This window comes from Tachysurus fulvidraco, chromosome 2 (genome assembly GCF_022655615.1).
Source record: "Tachysurus fulvidraco isolate hzauxx_2018 chromosome 2, HZAU_PFXX_2.0, whole genome shotgun sequence".
Classification (NCBI taxonomy): Eukaryota; Metazoa; Chordata; class Actinopteri; order Siluriformes; family Bagridae; genus Tachysurus; species Tachysurus fulvidraco.
This window is the reverse complement of record NC_062519.1, coordinates 30,103,438-30,122,735: the sequence shown is the minus strand read 5'-3', so window position 1 is coordinate 30,122,735 and position 19,298 is coordinate 30,103,438. Positions and strand designations below refer to the sequence as shown.

At 35.6% G+C, this 19,298-nt stretch overlaps 2 protein-coding genes across 5 annotated transcripts; both read right to left on the bottom strand.

The window, feature by feature from the left end:
- Positions 1 to 459: 459 nt before the first annotated feature.
- rx1 (retinal homeobox gene 1) lies at positions 460 to 8,124 on the bottom strand. Its single transcript, XM_027159968.2, has 4 exons — positions 4,427 to 8,124; positions 3,554 to 3,902; positions 1,889 to 2,139; positions 460 to 1,739 (listed from the first exon to the last, which is right to left on the bottom strand). Exons 2-4 carry the CDS (start codon positions 3,825 to 3,827, stop codon positions 1,305 to 1,307), a joined length of 960 nt encoding a protein of 319 aa, XP_027015769.2. The 5' UTR covers positions 3,828 to 3,902; positions 4,427 to 8,124; the 3' UTR covers positions 460 to 1,304.
- A 243-nt stretch (positions 8,125 to 8,367) lies between these two features.
- Positions 8,368 to 19,085, bottom strand: matk (megakaryocyte-associated tyrosine kinase). 4 transcript variants are annotated; one of them, XM_027159948.2, is made up of 13 exons: positions 18,936 to 19,085; positions 17,295 to 17,357; positions 17,054 to 17,173; positions 15,612 to 15,727; positions 13,967 to 14,186; positions 13,053 to 13,146; positions 12,859 to 12,924; positions 12,160 to 12,259; positions 11,973 to 12,057; positions 11,714 to 11,787; positions 9,764 to 9,959; positions 9,395 to 9,481; positions 8,368 to 9,099 (listed from the first exon to the last, which is right to left on the bottom strand). In XM_027159948.2, exons 2-13 carry the CDS (start codon positions 17,301 to 17,303, stop codon positions 8,908 to 8,910), a joined length of 1,359 nt encoding a protein of 452 aa, XP_027015749.1. In that variant the 5' UTR covers positions 17,304 to 17,357; positions 18,936 to 19,085; the 3' UTR covers positions 8,368 to 8,907. The 4 variants fall into 4 exon arrangements, with proteins under 4 accessions (XP_027015749.1, XP_027015758.1, XP_047662278.1 ...); XM_027159957.2 differs by having other exon boundaries at positions 18,913 to 19,026; XM_047806322.1 differs by having other exon boundaries at positions 18,957 to 18,979.
- Positions 19,086 to 19,298: the final 213 nt, after the last annotated feature.

Below are 19,298 nucleotides of genomic sequence, written 5' to 3'. Positions count from 1 at the left end.
TTTCTTTTCACTTCCATAATCAAGCATAAATATAGGCTTTATATTATTTGCAGTTTTCAATGCTGGGGTCCATTGCAGTAGCAATTTGTAAATATAAGGTTAGCCTAAACTATAGGCATAATTTTATAAAATTTATTTGTTAAAAATGTTTATTATTTTCATAATCCCGATTACATTTTTGACCAGATTGACATTGTTGGTATCCCAGTATAAAAACAAAACAAAACCAAGAAGCCATCAAGCCAATCAAAAATAGTATTTTCTGTAGCCATGGTATCAGGCAAGACCTTAAATATGTATGACAATAATGGCTCTTAACTATAATTGTTGTTAAAAGACAATTACACACACAAACACAGTAGGTTGTGTATTACACTGTGTATTATTTATCTAAACCCTTTTTTAAAAAATAAAATGTGTCCTTGATCAGTGTTATAAAAGTATAAATTACTTCTGAAATACTCAGAAAAGTGTCATTTATTGCAAAAACATCAACATATTGGTTTTAATTGAAAGATCAACAGTGACAGAGTGGCTGGGCTAGCAATGCATTGTTTTTTGTCGGTTTTTGAGGCATTACTGTGGTCAATTTTTCTGAATGACAGTAAAACGCTAGCCTGGCTACACAATGGTAATATGTTATTTCACTTTTCTTGTTTTGACTAAAACTGATCAGATAAAATAGTTGGCTGATTTGAATTCTTGTTGAGTGTTTTAGAGATCTAACAACTAAATATCTTCTTCACAGAAGAGAAGGAAATAAGCAATTAATTTGACTACTCTTAAACAGAACAGAAATAACTATATTAAAAAGAAAATAAATGACAATATACCCAGTTTGATTATAAATTCCAGCCACATGAGGGCTCTATGTTTCATTTTCTTTTTGCCAAAATATGTAGTCAAAGCAGCCACCTTAGGGCTGTCAAAAATATAAATAAACAAGGTATCCAGCTAATTATCCAAAGATACCTCATCTGACTTAACAGTCTAGGTTATCTGAGGGTGCAGCAGCTGATTTAAAGCCTACAATACCACTTGAGTCTGCTTGCAGAAAATTAAACACAGGATAGGCTCATCATAAAAATTCTTTCTCATGTGTCCTATGCAGTCTGACCCAAATCAAAACAACAATTCCACAAAAAAATTCCACAAATCCATTTAACTGAAAGCATAATGGGCTCATTGTTGTCAGGTTTTTTTTTTTCATTTTACTCCCTCTACCCTCAATTTTATCTATTTGTATCATACACAGTTATAATGCAGCAGAACATAACACCATGCCAGTTTTTGGCTCAGTCCAGTCACATGGGCTGCCATGTTTTATCCATGGATTGAATATGTTCCTTGGCTTTCATCCTCAGAGCAGCGATGCTGAAGCAGCGTTGGTCAACTTCTTCCAGGGGGAATTTATCAGTAAACACTGGAGAGCACTGATACTGTGGGGGTGCCATGGGCTGCATACTTTGGTTCATGACCTGAGTGTGGTTCAAGAAACCATGGCTCTGATATCCAGTCTGCAGGCCCTGTGCAGTCCCCATGATGTCTGGAATAGAATGCATTGGTGTAGTGTTGGTCAGGGGAGGTGCTAACCAGGGGTCCAGAGGCAGCGAGTTACTCATGGTGTTAATGCTAGTTGGTCGACTCAAAGAGAGCATGGGCGAGTCATGAAGCTTCACGGCACCAGTGTCCATCTTCTCCTGGCGCCTCCATTTGGCACGACGGTTCTGGAACCACACCTGGATTAACACATGGACATTAGAGACTTACACAACAGTCCCCCCTACTAAGCAGGTCTTTTCCTGGTGTCTGCAAGATGCATCACTGTATTTGAATACCTCAGTTTTTGTTTTTTTTTATGCACCTTATGGCATTGCTATATACATACCTGTACTCGGACCTCAGGGAGGTTGACTTTCATAGCAAGCTCCTCACGGCTATACACATCAGGATAGTGAGACTTCTCAAAGGCACGCTCGAGCTCATGCAGTTGATATGTGGTGAAGGTGGTGCGGTTTCGCCTATGCTTCTTCTTCGGTTGCTCCTCATCTGTCTGCTCTGGAGATTTCTGGTCATTCTTAGTTGTTTTCCATACTTCTCTTTGCTCAGACTCAAACGTGTCAGAAAATGTTTCAGGTACTACAGAATCCACCACAACAAACACACATACAACATGAGAAAAACTTTATTAACCGTGAAATTTAGCGCTCTTATTACATTTTATTAAAAGTTCCAGAGTTAATACCGCTATTAAATAACATGTGAAAAAATATTAATAGTACAATACATGAAATCTAATTATTTTTTACAAATACATTTACCTATACATGGACAAAATGTATGCATTCATAGTTCTTATTTAATTTTTAGTATCCATTTGGTCTTAGCTTGTACAATTTACAACCACAGCCATTTGGCTTGCTAGAGTCTCTCACCTTCTAATCTAAATAGTAACAGACATAGCCTTCTAATCCCAGTGAGATAAACATCACAGGGGAAGGATACCAGTCTGTAAGAATTGTTTTTATTTGCCATCAGCTACTCAAACAAACCTCAAATGCATTTATTTATGCTGTCAAAGAGATTTCCTGGCATTTTAATCAAAATACAGACAGTAAAGTAATGTATTCTTGAGGAAATATGTTCAATATGTTCGTTTCATTACATAAGTATGAGGGATAAATTTATTTATCCCAAATTTGATGAATATGGATTTGTTAAAAAATACATGTTTTGTGAAAATAGTGAGATTAAAATAAAGACAAAATAGTTGGACAGTAATTTGATTAATTACAAGATTATTTGATTAAAACAAGCATTTTATATGAAATAAACCAAGGTACATGTATAATATAATAATAATGTGTATATGTATAATCGGAAACAAATATCGTCTAACAATATTAAAGAAAGCAATGATGGCACATAGCTCCAGGATCCTATGTTCAATCCTAAACTCAGATTAGTGTCTGAGCAGAGTTTTACAAGTTCGCTTTGTGTCTGTGTGGGTTTGCTCCCACCTCCCAAGTCTAGCCTCCAAGTGAATTGGTTAAAATAAATTTCCTTTAGCTATGAATGTGTCTGTGCATGGTACCCTGCCATGAACTAGTGTCCCAATTAGATTGTATTACTGCCTCATGTCCAGTGTTACCGGGATAGATCCACAGTAAACCAAACCAGAATAAAGTTGGTACTGAAAGTGAGTGGGTATACAGCAAATATTCTTTGCCAAAGATTTAACATTTATATTATTTACATTAATATATATAATTATGAGAATTACATAAATACTGTAATATGTTATAATCTATTTAATTATGAGAATTACATAAATACTGTAATATAGTTATAATACATTTAATTATGAGAATTACATAAATACTGTAATATAGTTATAATATATATAATTATGAGAATTACATAAATACCGTAATATAGTCCAACCTGTGAAGGAATTGTAACTATTCTTTGCATGTTGTACAAACTGTTGGTTGTACAGCAAATTGCGAAAAGTCCAAGAGTAATTACTTTGTTACACCTGTGAGTAACTGACCGTGAAAAGTTGGCAGCTCGGAGTTGTCTCTCGGAGACACAATGAAATCTTGCTTTTCTGCATCCCCTGGACTTTCGACACTAACTTCAGGAGGTACAGCATTAAGTCCAGTATTAAGCAATGGCACGGGGTCCTTTGTGAAGCCCAGAATCACATCAATGCTGTGGACATGAGTCCCAACAGATGCCACCTCTACTTTTACCATGTCATGGAAGTTGCCTGGCGAGGGGCAGCTGTCATCCACCATGTTACTAGTATCTAGTGATAAATGCATCCGAGAGCTGGGACAGTCCTGGATAAAAAAAATCTTGTGGAGGCTGTCCAAATTTGGAATTCTTCCCTGAAATTTCTATTTTTGTGTGGAAAAAATGAAGAAAAACAAAATAAATGCCCAACCATTAATGAAATTTAATAGCTATATCTATGTCTAGTATATCTAGTATGACTAAGCTGACAAGCATTAAGTTAATCAAATTGTGATAATGCAATAAAAATGCAATAATAATGCAATAAAAATAATGCCATAATAATGCAATAAAAATAATGCAATAATAATGCAATAAAATAATGCAATAATAATGCAATAATGCAATAATAATGCAATAAAATGCCATAATAATGCAATAATAATGCAATAATAATGAAATACTAATGCAATAAAAAATTTACTAACAATACAATAATGATGCAATAATGCAATAAAAAATAATGCAATAATAATGCAATAGAAATAATGCATTAAAAATAATGCAATAATAATATCACTGATAATATTGAAAAACCGGTAGTTCTAGTGCTGAGTACTATTTATCCCGCTTTAGAAAGCTGTTTGAGACACAGAGACGCAGAGACAGCCGAAAAGTTTGTCCTTACCTCAGACGAGGCTCCCGGCGCGCGCGCAGTTTTCACTCAGAAGTAAGGCTAAAGAGCCATGGTTTCAGTTAACCAAGTAAACTTACAGTCACCATTTTGTTACGTTTAGAAGTTAATCTACTAATTTAATCTATTATTCTCCCTTCCGATGGTAAAGATATTGTCACACGCACACTGACACATGAGCGACGTCCCAAAAATGGAGCTTTCTGTATTTCCAGTGCGACCAAGTATAGTAGAGTAAAATTACAGCACAGCACTGTCAAATAAGTCTGTTTGAGCAAACCGACCCACCCACGTTGTAGTCTGTGATAGACGAGTAACTACATAACTTTGGCTAACTACCTGCTTTTCTACTGATCAACAAGAACGCTTTCACGCGCACTGAACGCTGACCAATCGGAGATTAAAAAAAAAACTTTTGCACGAGCGCGCTACACACACAAATGTCAACGAATTGGGTTGAAGAAGGGCTTTGCGTGGGCGTGGTTTAGAGCGCCTCAGAAGGATGCTAACATGTACATGCAGCTGCTTAATCTCTGTATATTTCATACATAACATCAAGAAACAACAAAAAACATAAAAAAAAAACATTTAAGGAGAATGTATGTAATCTTATATATTACGATCTCCACTTGTCTGAGAATGACTGAAAGCTGTTTTGTGCTTGAATGATTGTTTATAACGACTGTAAAACACAACAAACTGAAAAACCGACTCACAAAACCACAATAAACAAAGCGTGTACTATATTAACCCACAGTGTGGCTCACACAGCACACACAATGCAGATAACAGTATGCATAAAACAGATAACCTAATAAAAAAAAAATTACACCTCAGTGACTCTCAAGGAATCGTGTGTTAGACAAATCTTGATAAATAATGTCACATATTTATCATGTAAGTTGTAATCCAACTTTAAATCAGTTTGATTCATTTTGTTTAAGTGACAGATTAATAATAAACAGTAATCCATAGATGCAATCATCCTCACACATTTCTTTACTGTAATATGATATATTTATATTTATGATATAATATATTAAAAGTATTTAAAAGTCTTACTACCCACACATTGAGATACTGTATATCATTTGCCTCTCCATACATAAAGAATGATGAAGTGACATCTCACATGCATGTAGGTCATGGTGGGATTGACTTGTTTAAGAAAACATGTAGAATCACAGATTTTTACACAAACAACATGGGTTTTTTTAGGTATATGTTGTTACTCATTCCTTGTTACTCAAGTACTCATTCTGGTGTGTGCAGCCTTAATTTCTAAGAATGCAAGCTCACTGTGAGAGGATCTGTGGTCCGATCCACTTCACATGTAATAAGTCACTCAAACGTGTACAGGACAGGCAATCAATCTATCAAGTTAATATATTTTCTCATGTTCTTGGCTTGTTTCCTCATTATGCTAATTGAGTTGAAATTAGCTAAGGTGCTGCACAGCTATCAAGCGGCTTAAGTTTTATCAGATGACAGAGTAAGCACCTCTGATCCTATTAGTGGCAAAGCAGCTAACGGTTAGAGGTCCTGTGTCAGTTTAGGAAAAAAGGGGGGATGGTGAGAGAAAGAGGCAGAACAGAAAGAGAGAGTGTAATAGGAGAAAAAAATCTTAAAAATCTGCAAATTCAGTAGCATATTTTCCATGTGCCAGAATTACGTTTTCTCTTTTGTTTAAACAAAAACAGATATAGTTTCTCTTTTTGTGTTAAATAAGATTAATATAGGAATCATGTGCTAGGGATATGTTAGCTAACTTGATAAGGTGTTTGACTACCAATTAGAAGGTTGTGTGTTTAAATCCCAGGTCCACCAAGCTGCCACTGCTGGTCCCTGAGCAAGGCCGTCAAAGTTCAATTGCTCAGTTGTATTAAAAAGAAAATCCATGTTGGTTCTTGCCATGGTTGACCTCTTTGGTGTGTGGGTCAGTTGAGAGGCAGAAAGAGAACAGCAACGAGAACAGCATGTTGGGGTTAAACCAGCTTCCTGAACACTTCATCCGATTTCCTTAAATCCGTTAAGAATGATGTTCCTGGGGAGACACTGACATGCTTTGGCAAGTAATTGTCTGATTAGATACCTCACCTGCCAATCATGCCCTTCTCATCCCACCACAGACACCTGAACTCCTATTACACTGATATTATTTGGCCTTTTCCAGGTTGAAATGCAGTTTTAAAGGTGCATTGCATGTGGTTAATAGAAAGGAATAATGTGCAGGAAATTCATAAACTTAAAAATTTCTTGTACATTCATGTCTGCTTTGAAAAGCAGTCTGAACTTACCTGGCCTTCTCATCATTGCCTGCAGATCATCAGGACTGATCTCAGATCAGTGCCTGAATCTCAGGTCATCAGTGAAGCATTAGATAAGATGAAGACATATTGCTGACCTACTACAGGTTATTCTGGGTCAGCCATAAACACACATCTTTACCATCTCATTTATCACTTCATGATGACTTCCTTCTTCCTACGCCTTCTGTGTAGTGGATTACAGTTTAGCCGGGGAGGATTAGGCCCAAATCAGTAGGAAAATATGAAGATCAAGCCAAGAGGCTCTGCTCTAATCTCTCTTTCTTGTAACACAAGGGCCTAGTTCTGCGTTCCCTTTTTCATGCAGTTGTGTTTGCATTTAAACAATACAACCTCAGGTTATTTACAACTGTAATTATATGCAGATGTATAGTAGTAGCTTAAAAGGGGTTAGGCATTAGCTGTATTATTAAACTGTAAAAAAAAGCACTGAAATACAAGCAGTCAAATATTTTAAAAGATGATTTCAGTTCTTTAAACCTCAATCAAACATGTTCAATTTCAAAACATATAAAGTATATTATATTACCAACCAAAAGAGAAGTGGGGAGTGTGTGGGGGGAAATAAACCTTATATGAAAAAAAACAAGGGCTCTCTCAATTGTTAATAAGAGTTACTAAGACAAATGCAAGACTTTCTCATGTTAGTAAACATAAGGATACAACTTTAACTTTAAATGCTAACAGTCATTCCATCCACTTAAAATGAGAATAGTTAGTACACCACAGTGCACGTTTTAACACTATGGAGAAAATGTTTAAATTAAATTGATTTTAATTATTTGGTTTAAATTAAGTTATTATTAGCACAAGTAGTGTATTGGACATTGTGTATGTCTTGGTGGAACGTCTTATGAGAAGACACTTCCACCAAATCACAGCAATTTCTGTGAAATTTCAATGATTACATACGATGATCTCTAACCAACATTGTCTGATATGTTTAAAATGTTCTAGCAACTCTTTTCATTACTGCATTAAGGAGGGCAAATTGCGAGGCACAGTTTGAGGCTTAAAAGAGACACATAAGAAATCTGGTATTGTTTCATGTAATTGTTGTCCTATATTTCTGATGGGTAAATTTAATAAGGCCATTTTATTATTTAATAAAGTCATTTTATTATTGTTGTTTACTACTATCATTATTGCATTTTAGCCCTGAACTAAACAGTTGCTCCAGTGATAGTTTGACTTTTTTGGAATAATGTTTGAGTACCATTTGAGTTTTGTCTGTTCCTTAAATCTTTGTATTGTATTTTTAGATTCTGTTTTTCATTTGCTTTTGGTTAGTGGTTGAAATTGCGTCACATTAATAGCTCTACGATTGGAATGTATTTTACCTCTCATATAAGTTGCTTTGGGTAATGGCATCTGCCAAATGAAAAGGAAAGAGCTGTAATAATCATATGAGCTGATAATGGCTTGGTGTCTGGTGAAAGAACAAGATGTTCAATGGTGCATAGGTGCAACCTGATGTTGTTATTCTAAGGTTCTGCATGGACAAACCTCGGTGAGTGTAATTCCTTTTTTTACATCAGCAATAACATTCCAGATTTGTTGTGTTAAGCTTAGCATATTCCAAGACAATTACAATGGGAAACAAGCAGATACTCTAGATCTTGAATTTTAATCCCCAGAAGAGTCTCCTCCTACTTTTCCGTTGTTTACATTTATCCTCTCAAGACAGAAAGGCAAATGAATGAGTGAAATTCTGTCACCCAATGAGTCTTTTGATTTGTAGATAGACAGATTCTTCTCCACAAATTTCTCAAAGTTTTGCTGTTCAGTTTGCTGATGAGTTCATATTCTTTCCATATATCCACAGTCCATAGCAACTTTTTATGAGCGCCTTTTCACGTCTGCCAGCTTTCAAAGCATATATAACAACAGCTTCATTCTTCCATTGCTTTGCGATCTGCGTCCTTACTTGTGTATATTTCACATCCATTGGGAAATTCTCTTGAAATAAAGTGTTTGATAAATAAAAATAAATTAGAAAGTGAAATATTGAGTACATTCTGTAACAAAACTTGGTGAAAAGGCTTACAGTAGGAGCATTTTTGTGTCCAGTACAATATATTTTAATTATTTATTTATAATGTCTGGTCTTCTCAGAAGAAAGCAGATGTTTGAATGGAGAAAATGATTTTAGGACTCTGTGGCAGACTCATGTTTGTTCAGCTCAGACTGTAGACGCTCTTTAAGCTTATGGAATGCTGGTCTCATTTTGGGGTCTTTATCCCAGCAGAGCCTCATGATGGCATATATGTCGGATGGACAGTTTTCGGGCGACTCCATACGGTATCCCTCTTCCACCTGCTCCTTCACCTCCTTCACAGTCTACAAGGAAGAACAGAAATGTATTGAAATTTATTAATGTATTGTTCATTTAGATTCAGAACCAATCAGGTCAGCTGAACTGCTTGTCCACATGAGCTCATTGTAAGAATTGGTCATTGACATTAATATTTTTACTCATTACAATTTTCAAGCAGAGCAAGGATCACGGAAAACTATGCGGCACTTTGGTTAAGTTTAAATTAAATGACTGCAAAACTATTGGGAGAAGTGTGGGTGCCAGGACCGGGACATAATACTACAAATTCAACCATCACAAACCTGTCAACAAACTCACCATCTTGGGGTAGGGCTGTCTGCCAAAGGAGAATGTTTCCCAAAGAAGCACACCATAACTCCAAACGTCTGATTTTGTAGAGAATTTCTAAAAAAAAATCCACAGTTGCTTATTAATAATGGCTGACATATGTAGTCTACACAGTGTAAATCTGAGCAGCTTCTTAAGAGCCAAAATTTGTCTGTCTGGCAACAAGGGACTTGACCAATGAGCTACCACTTGCCAATATAATTACAAATCATAATTTCATGAACAGACAAGATTAATCAATCAAGCCCATGAATCATTTTTGGTGGAGCCACCAAATATTGAGTAATTCATGATTTTTATTTGGAACTGTTTTCAAAATTTTTCTACAAATGTTCTCACCTTGTTGTTTAAGGCCTCAGGTGCAGTCCATTTCACAGGTAACTTCGTATTGTCAATGCTCTGACAGTCACCCATAGCCAGGCCAAAATCACTGATCTTGGCAATATTGTCCTCAGATATGAGGATGTTACGTGCAGCTAGGTCTCGATGTACAAGTTTCTTTGACTCCAGATATTCCATGCCTTTACACACATCTCTGAAATGCAGAGGTGGCAAAAGTACACACATCCTTTACTCAAGTAGAAGTACAGATACTAATTTTTTAAAAGACTCCAGTAAAAGTAGAAGTAATGACTACACTCTTTTACTCAAGTTAAAGGAAAAATAAGTATGGGCTCTGACATGTACTTAAGTAAAAAGTCGCCGATACTACTACGTATTTAGTGTCATGCTGGTATATATATGTGTGTGTGTGTGTGTGTGTGTGTGTGTGTGTGTGTATGTATATGGATATTTGTGTTCATCAGCCACAAGATTGTTATGAAAGGCAGGCACTGATGTAGGTGAGGTAGGGTGGAGTCAGCGTTCACATTCATCCCAAAGGTGTTCAGTAGGGATGAGATCAGAAAACAACCACATATAGCAGGAAAGGTCAGGTGACCCAATACTTTTGGAAATGTAATGTATACCAAGTGTATCAACAAGGCCATATCCCAAACTGTAGGGAGATTCCAGCTCTGTCCTTGAAAACAACTCAAAATTATTGTGTTGTTTTACAAATGACAAAATTAATGTTAATTAAATTAAGCAATTTGTGTTTTTGGGGTTGACACCAGGGGCGGTTCTAGGATTTCATCTTTAGGGGGTTTAGCCCTCAGTGAGAATTTAAAACAGAAGAATTTTGAATTATATATTATATGACAACTCTGGTAATAAGAATAGTGAAATTTCACTGCTTTTGGTTGCCGTCTTTGCGTCTTTCTGCCGATTAACGTTATAGATAAACGCCTCTCTGACTGCGCGTGCACGCTGCGCGTACCTGTGCTTCTCCGTTCAAATAAAGCGGACATCTGAAGACGCACTTTTGAAAGACTACAACACACGCGTGTAAAAGTATGGAATAAAAGCAAAGTAAAAAAAATCGCTCTTGGATCAAACTGATAAATAATTTTCTTTCCCATCGACGACATGTCCTGCATTTTAACGTCATTTTTATTGTTTATTTATGAAAGTAAAAATGATACTTATAGTTTTAGAGTGGCTGAGATTACAGACAGGGGGCTGGAGACACCCTAAAAAAGGGCTAGAACCGCCCCTGGTTGACACAATTCGGAACGCATTCGCCAGGAATCCTTTTTGACGCCGATTATTTCAAACATCTCCCTCATACATGGCCATGTGTGTTCAGTAATGTCCTCGTTGTTAGTTATTTTAACTTCGGTGACTCCCTCTGAATTAACATTAGCCATTCTTTTTGTAGGCGTGCTGCTCATTGTTAGCTCCGCTATCCTTAGTATATGTCTGATAGTCAGTAAATAATACAGTACACCAGTCACATGGGGAAAAAGCCGCACAATGACAGGATGATAGGCTGGAAACAGCGCTCAATGAGAATAAATAATACTAAAAGTAACGAGTCCGTTTTGAAAATGTAAGAAGTAAAAAGTACAGATATTTGTGTAAAAATGTAATGAGTAAAAGTAAAAAGTTGTCCGAAAAATAAGTGGAGTAAAGTACTGATACCAGAAAAATGTACTTAAGTACAGTAACTAAGTATTTTTACTCCGTTACTTCCCACCTCTGCTGAAAAGAATACATGCTGAGACTTGCAATCAGACAAAATGTCAGAATTACGTTCATAAGTTTATTCTGCAGCCTTCAGCATAAAAGTCAATGTAACAAAATAGTTTTCAGTCAGTTGAACAACTTTGAGAATAAATTACTTATTTGTTGCTTTATAGCAATGTAGCAATTTGTATAGATAAAATGTGGATGTGATTGAATACGTACAGAGCATATTGCAGGATTTCAACAGTGGTAATAACGGAGCGTCCTCGTGATCGCAGGTAATTCACCAGATTGCCCTACAGGAAACAGTAGCATTACTGAATGATCAATATATACAAAAATACCATTAGCCTTTATTCTTTTACATTTTAAATTTATATGATTAAAACTGTTTAAAACTACATTTTGATTAAAATCTTTAATGGACATAAGAATATTAACCAAAAATTAACCAAACCCGAAATGCCAGAACATGACATACCTTTGCCATAAATTCTGTGATGATGTAAAGGCCATTATGTAGAATCACGCCTAATAACTGTACCAGATTCCTGTGCTGCAGTTTCCTTTGAATTAAATAGGTACATCAACATTAGTGAGATGTCTATGCAGTAAATAACAGCATAATCGATGGACAATTTCAGGGACACATGTAGAGAGACACTCACGTCATAACAGAAGTTTCATCCAAGAAAGCTTGAGCAGTGACATCAGATTTTATGTTTTTTACTGCCACCTTCCTGCCCATGTACTCGCCCTGAAATACAGCTAAAGATAAAGAAACAAGGGCTGTGAGTGTCTGGTTTATCAAGCAATAAACAGATGTAGTATATGATGGACAGTGAGTTTGAGTCTGAACATATGGGGGTTCTGAAGAGTTTTATTATTTAGTAGTATTAGTATTTCACCCTCCTCCTCTTTGTTTATCAGTCACAGCAGATGGCAAACGACATGAAACCAAACAGGGTGAAAATTGTTTTTTACTCATTAAATAATTAATATTTGCTTTGCAGTGAAGTTACTAATACTTACTGCAAAAAGATTTTAGGCATGAATAAATCTGAAGCTAGATATCTTGTGAAATGCACATGAAAAGGTCACCTGAGCTGAATTTAGGAGACATGGTATGGAATGATTGGCTTCTTGAATGAGGGCAAAGCTAGCAACCACTGTTCACTTAAGCACAGGGTGCAAACTATGTATGCTGTTTATGAAAAAAGGAAATATATCCCTCACTACAACTTAACTTAAAAAATACACCTCGCAGATCAAGCTCTGAATCCATGCTTGCATAGGCACACGGAAAGAAATAATCTGGACATTTAGCGCCTTCCGGTGGTGGTGGTAAATGTAAATGTAGAACTAACCTCCAAACTCGCCACTTCCAATATTTTCACCCAAAGTTAGCTTTGAGAGATCTAATAGCCAGCCCGCTGAGAGAAAGTGACAGAAAGAGAGAGACAGAGAGATAGGAGGTAAAAAAGAGGGAAAATAGAGTGGCATTTCAATAAAACCTCTTAGGCTAATTGTAAGAAAAGATCAACAAAATGATAGCAGTTACTTTTGGATAGTTGCAGTGCAGCTGACTTAGTTCCCTCTTTCACTTTAGGTTTCTGGAGTGTGGTAGCAATAATGCCTTTTGTCTTCGAGTAAAACTGAAACAGTACAAAGAAAAACACACACACATGCACGCACACACACACACACACACACACACACACACACACACACACACACACACACACACACACACACACACACACACACACAGTCATTGATAACTCATCACCACATTGCCCTTACTTAAATTCACTCAGGCTCCTGGTATATTTCTAGTAATTTTACAAATGTCATATTAACAGCCTATTTTGTATACAACCATCACAGTTATTACTTTTTTTTAGCTCTGATGTTGGAATTTCCAATCATCATGTTATGACCTGAAATCTATAGTGTCTATTGTTCTTCAGTTCCTACTGTAGTTACTGCTTGATAAAATTGATTACTTTTCATTACAATCAGAATTACAATCAGCTTTATAATATTAGATAGTTTTCACATCTATCAGCCACAGCTGAAATTATGTATGGAAAAACTGCACAAAATAACCAAATGTATTTTTTTTTTCAATAATAAAACAGAATTGCTTCCAAGCTCCCCCTCCTCATCTGACATGGGTTAAGCTGCCTGTATAAAATATAGAATGTATGCAGTTTTCCAAATTCAATTATGCAAAACTCTAAAATAATTCACTGATAGTTGTGGAATGGCCAGTTGCATGGCATCTCCATTGGATGTTGATTATCTTGACAGGCAGTCACTTCCAGAGGAAATCAGCTAAACCACAGGAAATAGTTGAACACCAACTGTGCAGCTAAGATTTTCTTCAAGTCACTAAATTAAGACTCAAACCAGCTACCAAACTCTGTAAGTGAGGTTATAAACAGCATTCTCGCTACCTCTGAGTATTCTCACCTCCACCATATCGATGAGGTTGTAAAAGTACTGTGTTTTGTCAATTGTCAGCTTGGATTCCTGGTAGATGACATGGTAATGAAGAACCTCTTCCTTAAAGCTTACGCACAGGACGTAGTCACCTGGGTGCCGAATAGACTCACGCACCAGAAACAAACCGTCTTCCATTGGCTGCAGTCTGCTTACAGCATCTGGACCTGAGATCTTCCCATGGAACCATCTGAAACATCAAAAGAAAAACAACAAGGGATAAATGATATATTCTGTAGTGTAAAATTATGTCTGAGGGTACTTTGAAGCTTCTTAGTGTTTCAACCAGGTCCATAAATCAGTCATCGGCTAGTAGAACAATAAATGAGTGCGTTTCTCATTCAGGAAATATATCAAGTAGAACATCTGTGAATAGATTAAATCATTTCCTGTTAAAAGACCCCTTTAGAAATGCTTTTTATAATGTGTTTGGTAACAGTATGTCTTTAGACTGAACTGAAACTGTCACCAGATACAATCTCCATTTTTAATTTGAAACACTTGAGCAAAGATCATTCAATTATCCTATCAGCCAACCCAGCTACATGATAAAATCATTCAGATTCAGAATTCAGTTCAATTAATTGACTGTGGTATCTCAATTCTACAGATATTTACTCCAGTCTATAGAGTTTAGACAGAATGATGCAAAAACCGTAAAAAAAAACATAAACCTAGTGCGTAACAATTCTGTGTGCAGAAATGCCTTGTTCAGAGGAGTGGTCAGAGGGAAATGGAAAAAGTGTGTAGAGCAGACAAGAGAACAGACACTGAAATAATCACCCTTCAAACCATGCTAAGCAATGGGTAACAATATCACCACATCCGGGTCTGAAACCATAGTTGGCCACAGAGCCTGTGCTAGAATTAAGTAAAATTCTAAAATCTAGACATCCTAGACACCTCTGTGAGAAATCTCAAAGGTATAACGTAGAACTCTATAATAGCCCATTCCCTTATCCAAATCAGGACATCCAAGTTTTCAGAGTCTTACAACCTCTTTGTTGTTGCTGTTGTTGTTTTAAAATAAAACACTACAAATGTCCCTTTGAAAAATAGGCATATCTAAAAGTTACTATTACAATAAACAACCTTTGAATTACTTTAAGACCACTCACATGTTCCTCCAACCAGCCATGTGCAACCTGCAGCTTTTCACCTACTAACCACATCACAGCATGAGACAGGAGTACACACGACTTATTCTACCTACATACTTCTATAATTAGCATCTCTTAGAACAAGATGAAATAAATACGGTGTAAAGCAATGACAGTAACAAGTCCACATATTGATGGTAATTCTGAGAAAGAAAATAATAAGCACTCAAATCTCTTCCACCTTAGCATTGTGTACGCTTAACCCTAACACATTTTTGTACATAAACATAAAAAAAAAATAACAGTAAAAAGACTGGAGTGTCTTATGTGGTTATAGAAGTCAGAGAACAAACGCTAAAAGCAGACATTCTAACAAGTCTACTAACTGAAATGTGGTCGAAAATGAAACGCTAATAATGTTATGTATTCAACACCATGACACAGAGTTATACAATTTACATACCGTGGCTGTATTATTTTCTTTTTGAAGGCTTTCTGATTTAAATCTGACTTACGGCATAAGGCTGAGACTGGGGTCTACACGTAGGGCCTCACGTTCTCGCATGTTAGAAGCAAAGATCAGACCTTCTTCACCTGTCCTGTTGTGTTTGGCTCTGTAGACGGACTTCCCCTATAAAATAAAAGCACTTTAGTGTTCCATCTACTGACATTTCAGAGCAGTTTGTGGAATTAAGCCCTTGAAGCTTCTGCATCATTATAATTCAGAGTAAGCATTTATAAATACAGTACTTTTTGAACACACCATTCACGCAGTTCATTAGGCAACAGTTCATTATAAACAAGTACTTTATGTAAAGATTTTTTCCTCTTATTTGTTACTAAGTAAACAATCAGCATTAAAAAAAGAGAGTAAAACCCAAAACCTTAAATTGAAAAGTTGTTAATGATGAACTGAGATGATGAAGTGTTCAAATTGTTGATTTGAGGAAACAATACCGATAAGTAAGTTATAGAAAAATTGTGAAATCTGTTCCTAGTACATCAGTTAAAACAATTACGATTTTCAGTCAGCTCATTTTCTGTTAATTGATTTTCACTACTCTTTCATCTGTAAATTACAAAGTGGCAGTTAATGAATATAATGCTAGTCAAATAACAAGCATTTAAAATCAGGATCTCATGTTATTCAACTCCTTTTGTGTGTGAACTGTCTCCATTGAAAATGCTTGAAATTTTCAACATAAAACAAATTAAAAATCTGCAATCACTTTCTTTTTAAACGCTTAATTTTTTTTTTTTAATTGGAGGGTAATAAGTTTCCATATAAATACTGTATGTTTCACACAAAACAGATTTGAAAACATAAGAAGAATTTTAGGTTATAAATTAGTAGTGGGGTTCTAGAAACGTCTGGTGCTGGGTATACCAATGTTATTTACATCATTTTCTTACAATGTTACACTAGCAACTTTAACAAAAATGTCTCCAGAATGCTATTAACAGCATAGCCGTTTCAATTACAGTTACAGTTACACAGTGACATGGTCCTATAGTCCAGATTTCTAATTTTGTTATTTCATTCAAATATAGACCTGCTGCAGTCCGGAAATCCCAACACAGCAGATTACGCATCCTCACATTTTGATGTGTTACAAACTAGAAATGAAATGGATATAATTTGGGTTAAATATTATGAATCTGAATAAAAGTTGTGACTTCATAAGTATTCACCACTTTAGTAAATTCGTTCTGGTTCTCTGACAAGGTCAGAGAAAAGTATCTATCAAGATTCCATTATAAAATATAGTATATCCCGAATGACTGTGACTCTGCTGTCAGTAGGCTGTTAACCATAAGACGTTGAGTAAAAAGGGGATTAGTCAGAGTATGAAAAAGGAGGTAAAGGGCATTAGTGCTACAATTCAATTTTAAAATGTGGAAATCCTGTTAAGCTACTGTATGTGATCTTTCTTATAAGAAAATAAAACCCACTTACCATTAATAACTCCAAACCTAAAATAGTAAGGATGTCTCCTTTGTGATAGAAGACTTCATTGGGTTTAGGTCTTGTGTGGTCACTTTTGGCGACACACTGTGTACCAGGAGGCCATGTTTTCTGTTAAAACAGAAGCCATTAGTTTATTTACAGAAGCCACCTGATAGTGATGTGTGTGTGTGTGTGTGTGTGTGTGTGTGTGTGTGTGTGTGTGTGTGTGTGTGTGTGTGTGTAGTTTTACCATAGACATCGCAATACGAAGGAAATGTAACTCAAATGTAAAACTTGGCCAGCATTAAATTTCCTGTAAATATAAAAATACAAACAGATGCAAGACTTTTTACAAAAACAAAAATAAATAGCTAATAATTAAGTACAAAAAAAATCATGATAATATTAACATAAACATAATGCTTTTCACCTCCTTTTTTGAAATAAAATACAACTATGAAGTTAATAAGGCTTTGTTTTTTAATATAATTTTTTCTCCCTGTTTATTTCCAGCTTTTATTGTTATTATTGATTTTTATTATAGTTTTTGTAGTGATCACTTATGTCCTCTGTTTGTACACTCAGATTTCACTTTAATATTATTATTTCCAAATCAGCCAATCAGCAGATCAAAGCCTAAAATCATAGAGATACAGGTCCAGTAATGTACATATCAAACATAATAATGAGGAAAAATGTGATTTATGTGACTTTGGCATAATGTGGTTATTGGTGCCAGCCTTTAGAATTACAATTTCCACTTATGGATTTAATGCTGCTACGTTTTTGTGTGTCACCAAACCCCGTGTCATACATTTTCTAGACAACTGTCCCACCAGTGCCTTTTGTAAACAAGGGATTAGTCTGAGAAGTTAAAAATTCAACAAAAATATAGAAATAACATTGTTACAAGATAAATGATAGCACATTAAAGATGCTTTCTTTTTCTTTTCTTTAAATGATTTAACTATCATTTACCAGACTCACGATTCACATTTCCCCCCAAAATTTTATATACAGTATATGATACACAAAACTTAAAAATCGGTTTTAGAAGACATTGTCCAACATGTGGTGGAACGGTCTAACAGTAGAGATGAAAATTAAAGGGCAATTGATAAACACAGGATTTTTTCTAATATACTGTTAATCTTCATCGCTCAAAATTTAAAGGAATATTAGCTGTAGGTTTACCACTGTTCTACTAGCATGTGCTACAAAATAACCAAGGAAAATTTTGGAAAACTGGAAAAACATGAACAGACAGATTTAGAGCTGTCAAAAAAAAAAAAAAAATAGCAGGAAGTCTCGATCTGAATGACTTCAGCACATCTGCGACCACAGAACATCACTAGTTTCTCACACTTCTCTGGTGTGATCTTTTTGTCACCATTTTTCCAATACCTTCCCCAGTTCGATAACTGTATTAGGCTCTTAATTAAGATCATTGCTGCCAAATATTTTCCAGAGATTTTCAATCAGGTTTAGATCAGGACTCTGGACTGGACATTTCATTATTTCACTGTTTTTAGCTCCAGTGAACTGCTTTACTGTGTGATAGATATAAATATATAAAGCAACATTTAAATATTAATTTAAATACTGCACTAATGTGTCTAATCCACCTTGAATTATGATTGAAGATTTAATTATGTATTTCATTCTTTTGTTTTGGTTTAATATGCATTATTAATGTTATATTACACCTTCAAATCATATTCTTTAATAGTACATCATTTCAGTTTTCCTATTTATGTCATTAAAGTATTTGATGCCTGTCGAATGCAACTTAATTAAAAAAAAAAAAAAGAAAGACATAAACCCTTAAACCTAAAATCGAATTCTAGTATAATATCAAATGAACGCACCCTGTATACAGGTTAAGACTCACCCCACACTGCAGAAAGCTTACAATTTCATGTCCATGCAGCGTTCAACAGCACACATTGAGGATATGTGAGCCTGAAAGAGTTTAAGTAGTTTTGTGAAATATCTTGCTCGATGTCGTGCTCATCACTTCCTCTTTATTTTCCGACTGTGCCAAAAACAACAGTGTAATACATCACTTATCCGCCAGAGGAGCAGACAGAGAACAGACTTCTCGATGAACTGGTGTGAAGTGAATGAAGCTAAAGTTTTTCAGGTCAGTTGCAGACCAACTGATGTTCTTTCACAGCACCAATAAACTGTGTAACGCCTGATAATTTCAAGGATGGATGTGTCCAAATGTTGGGGAAAGTAAATAAATGAGTGG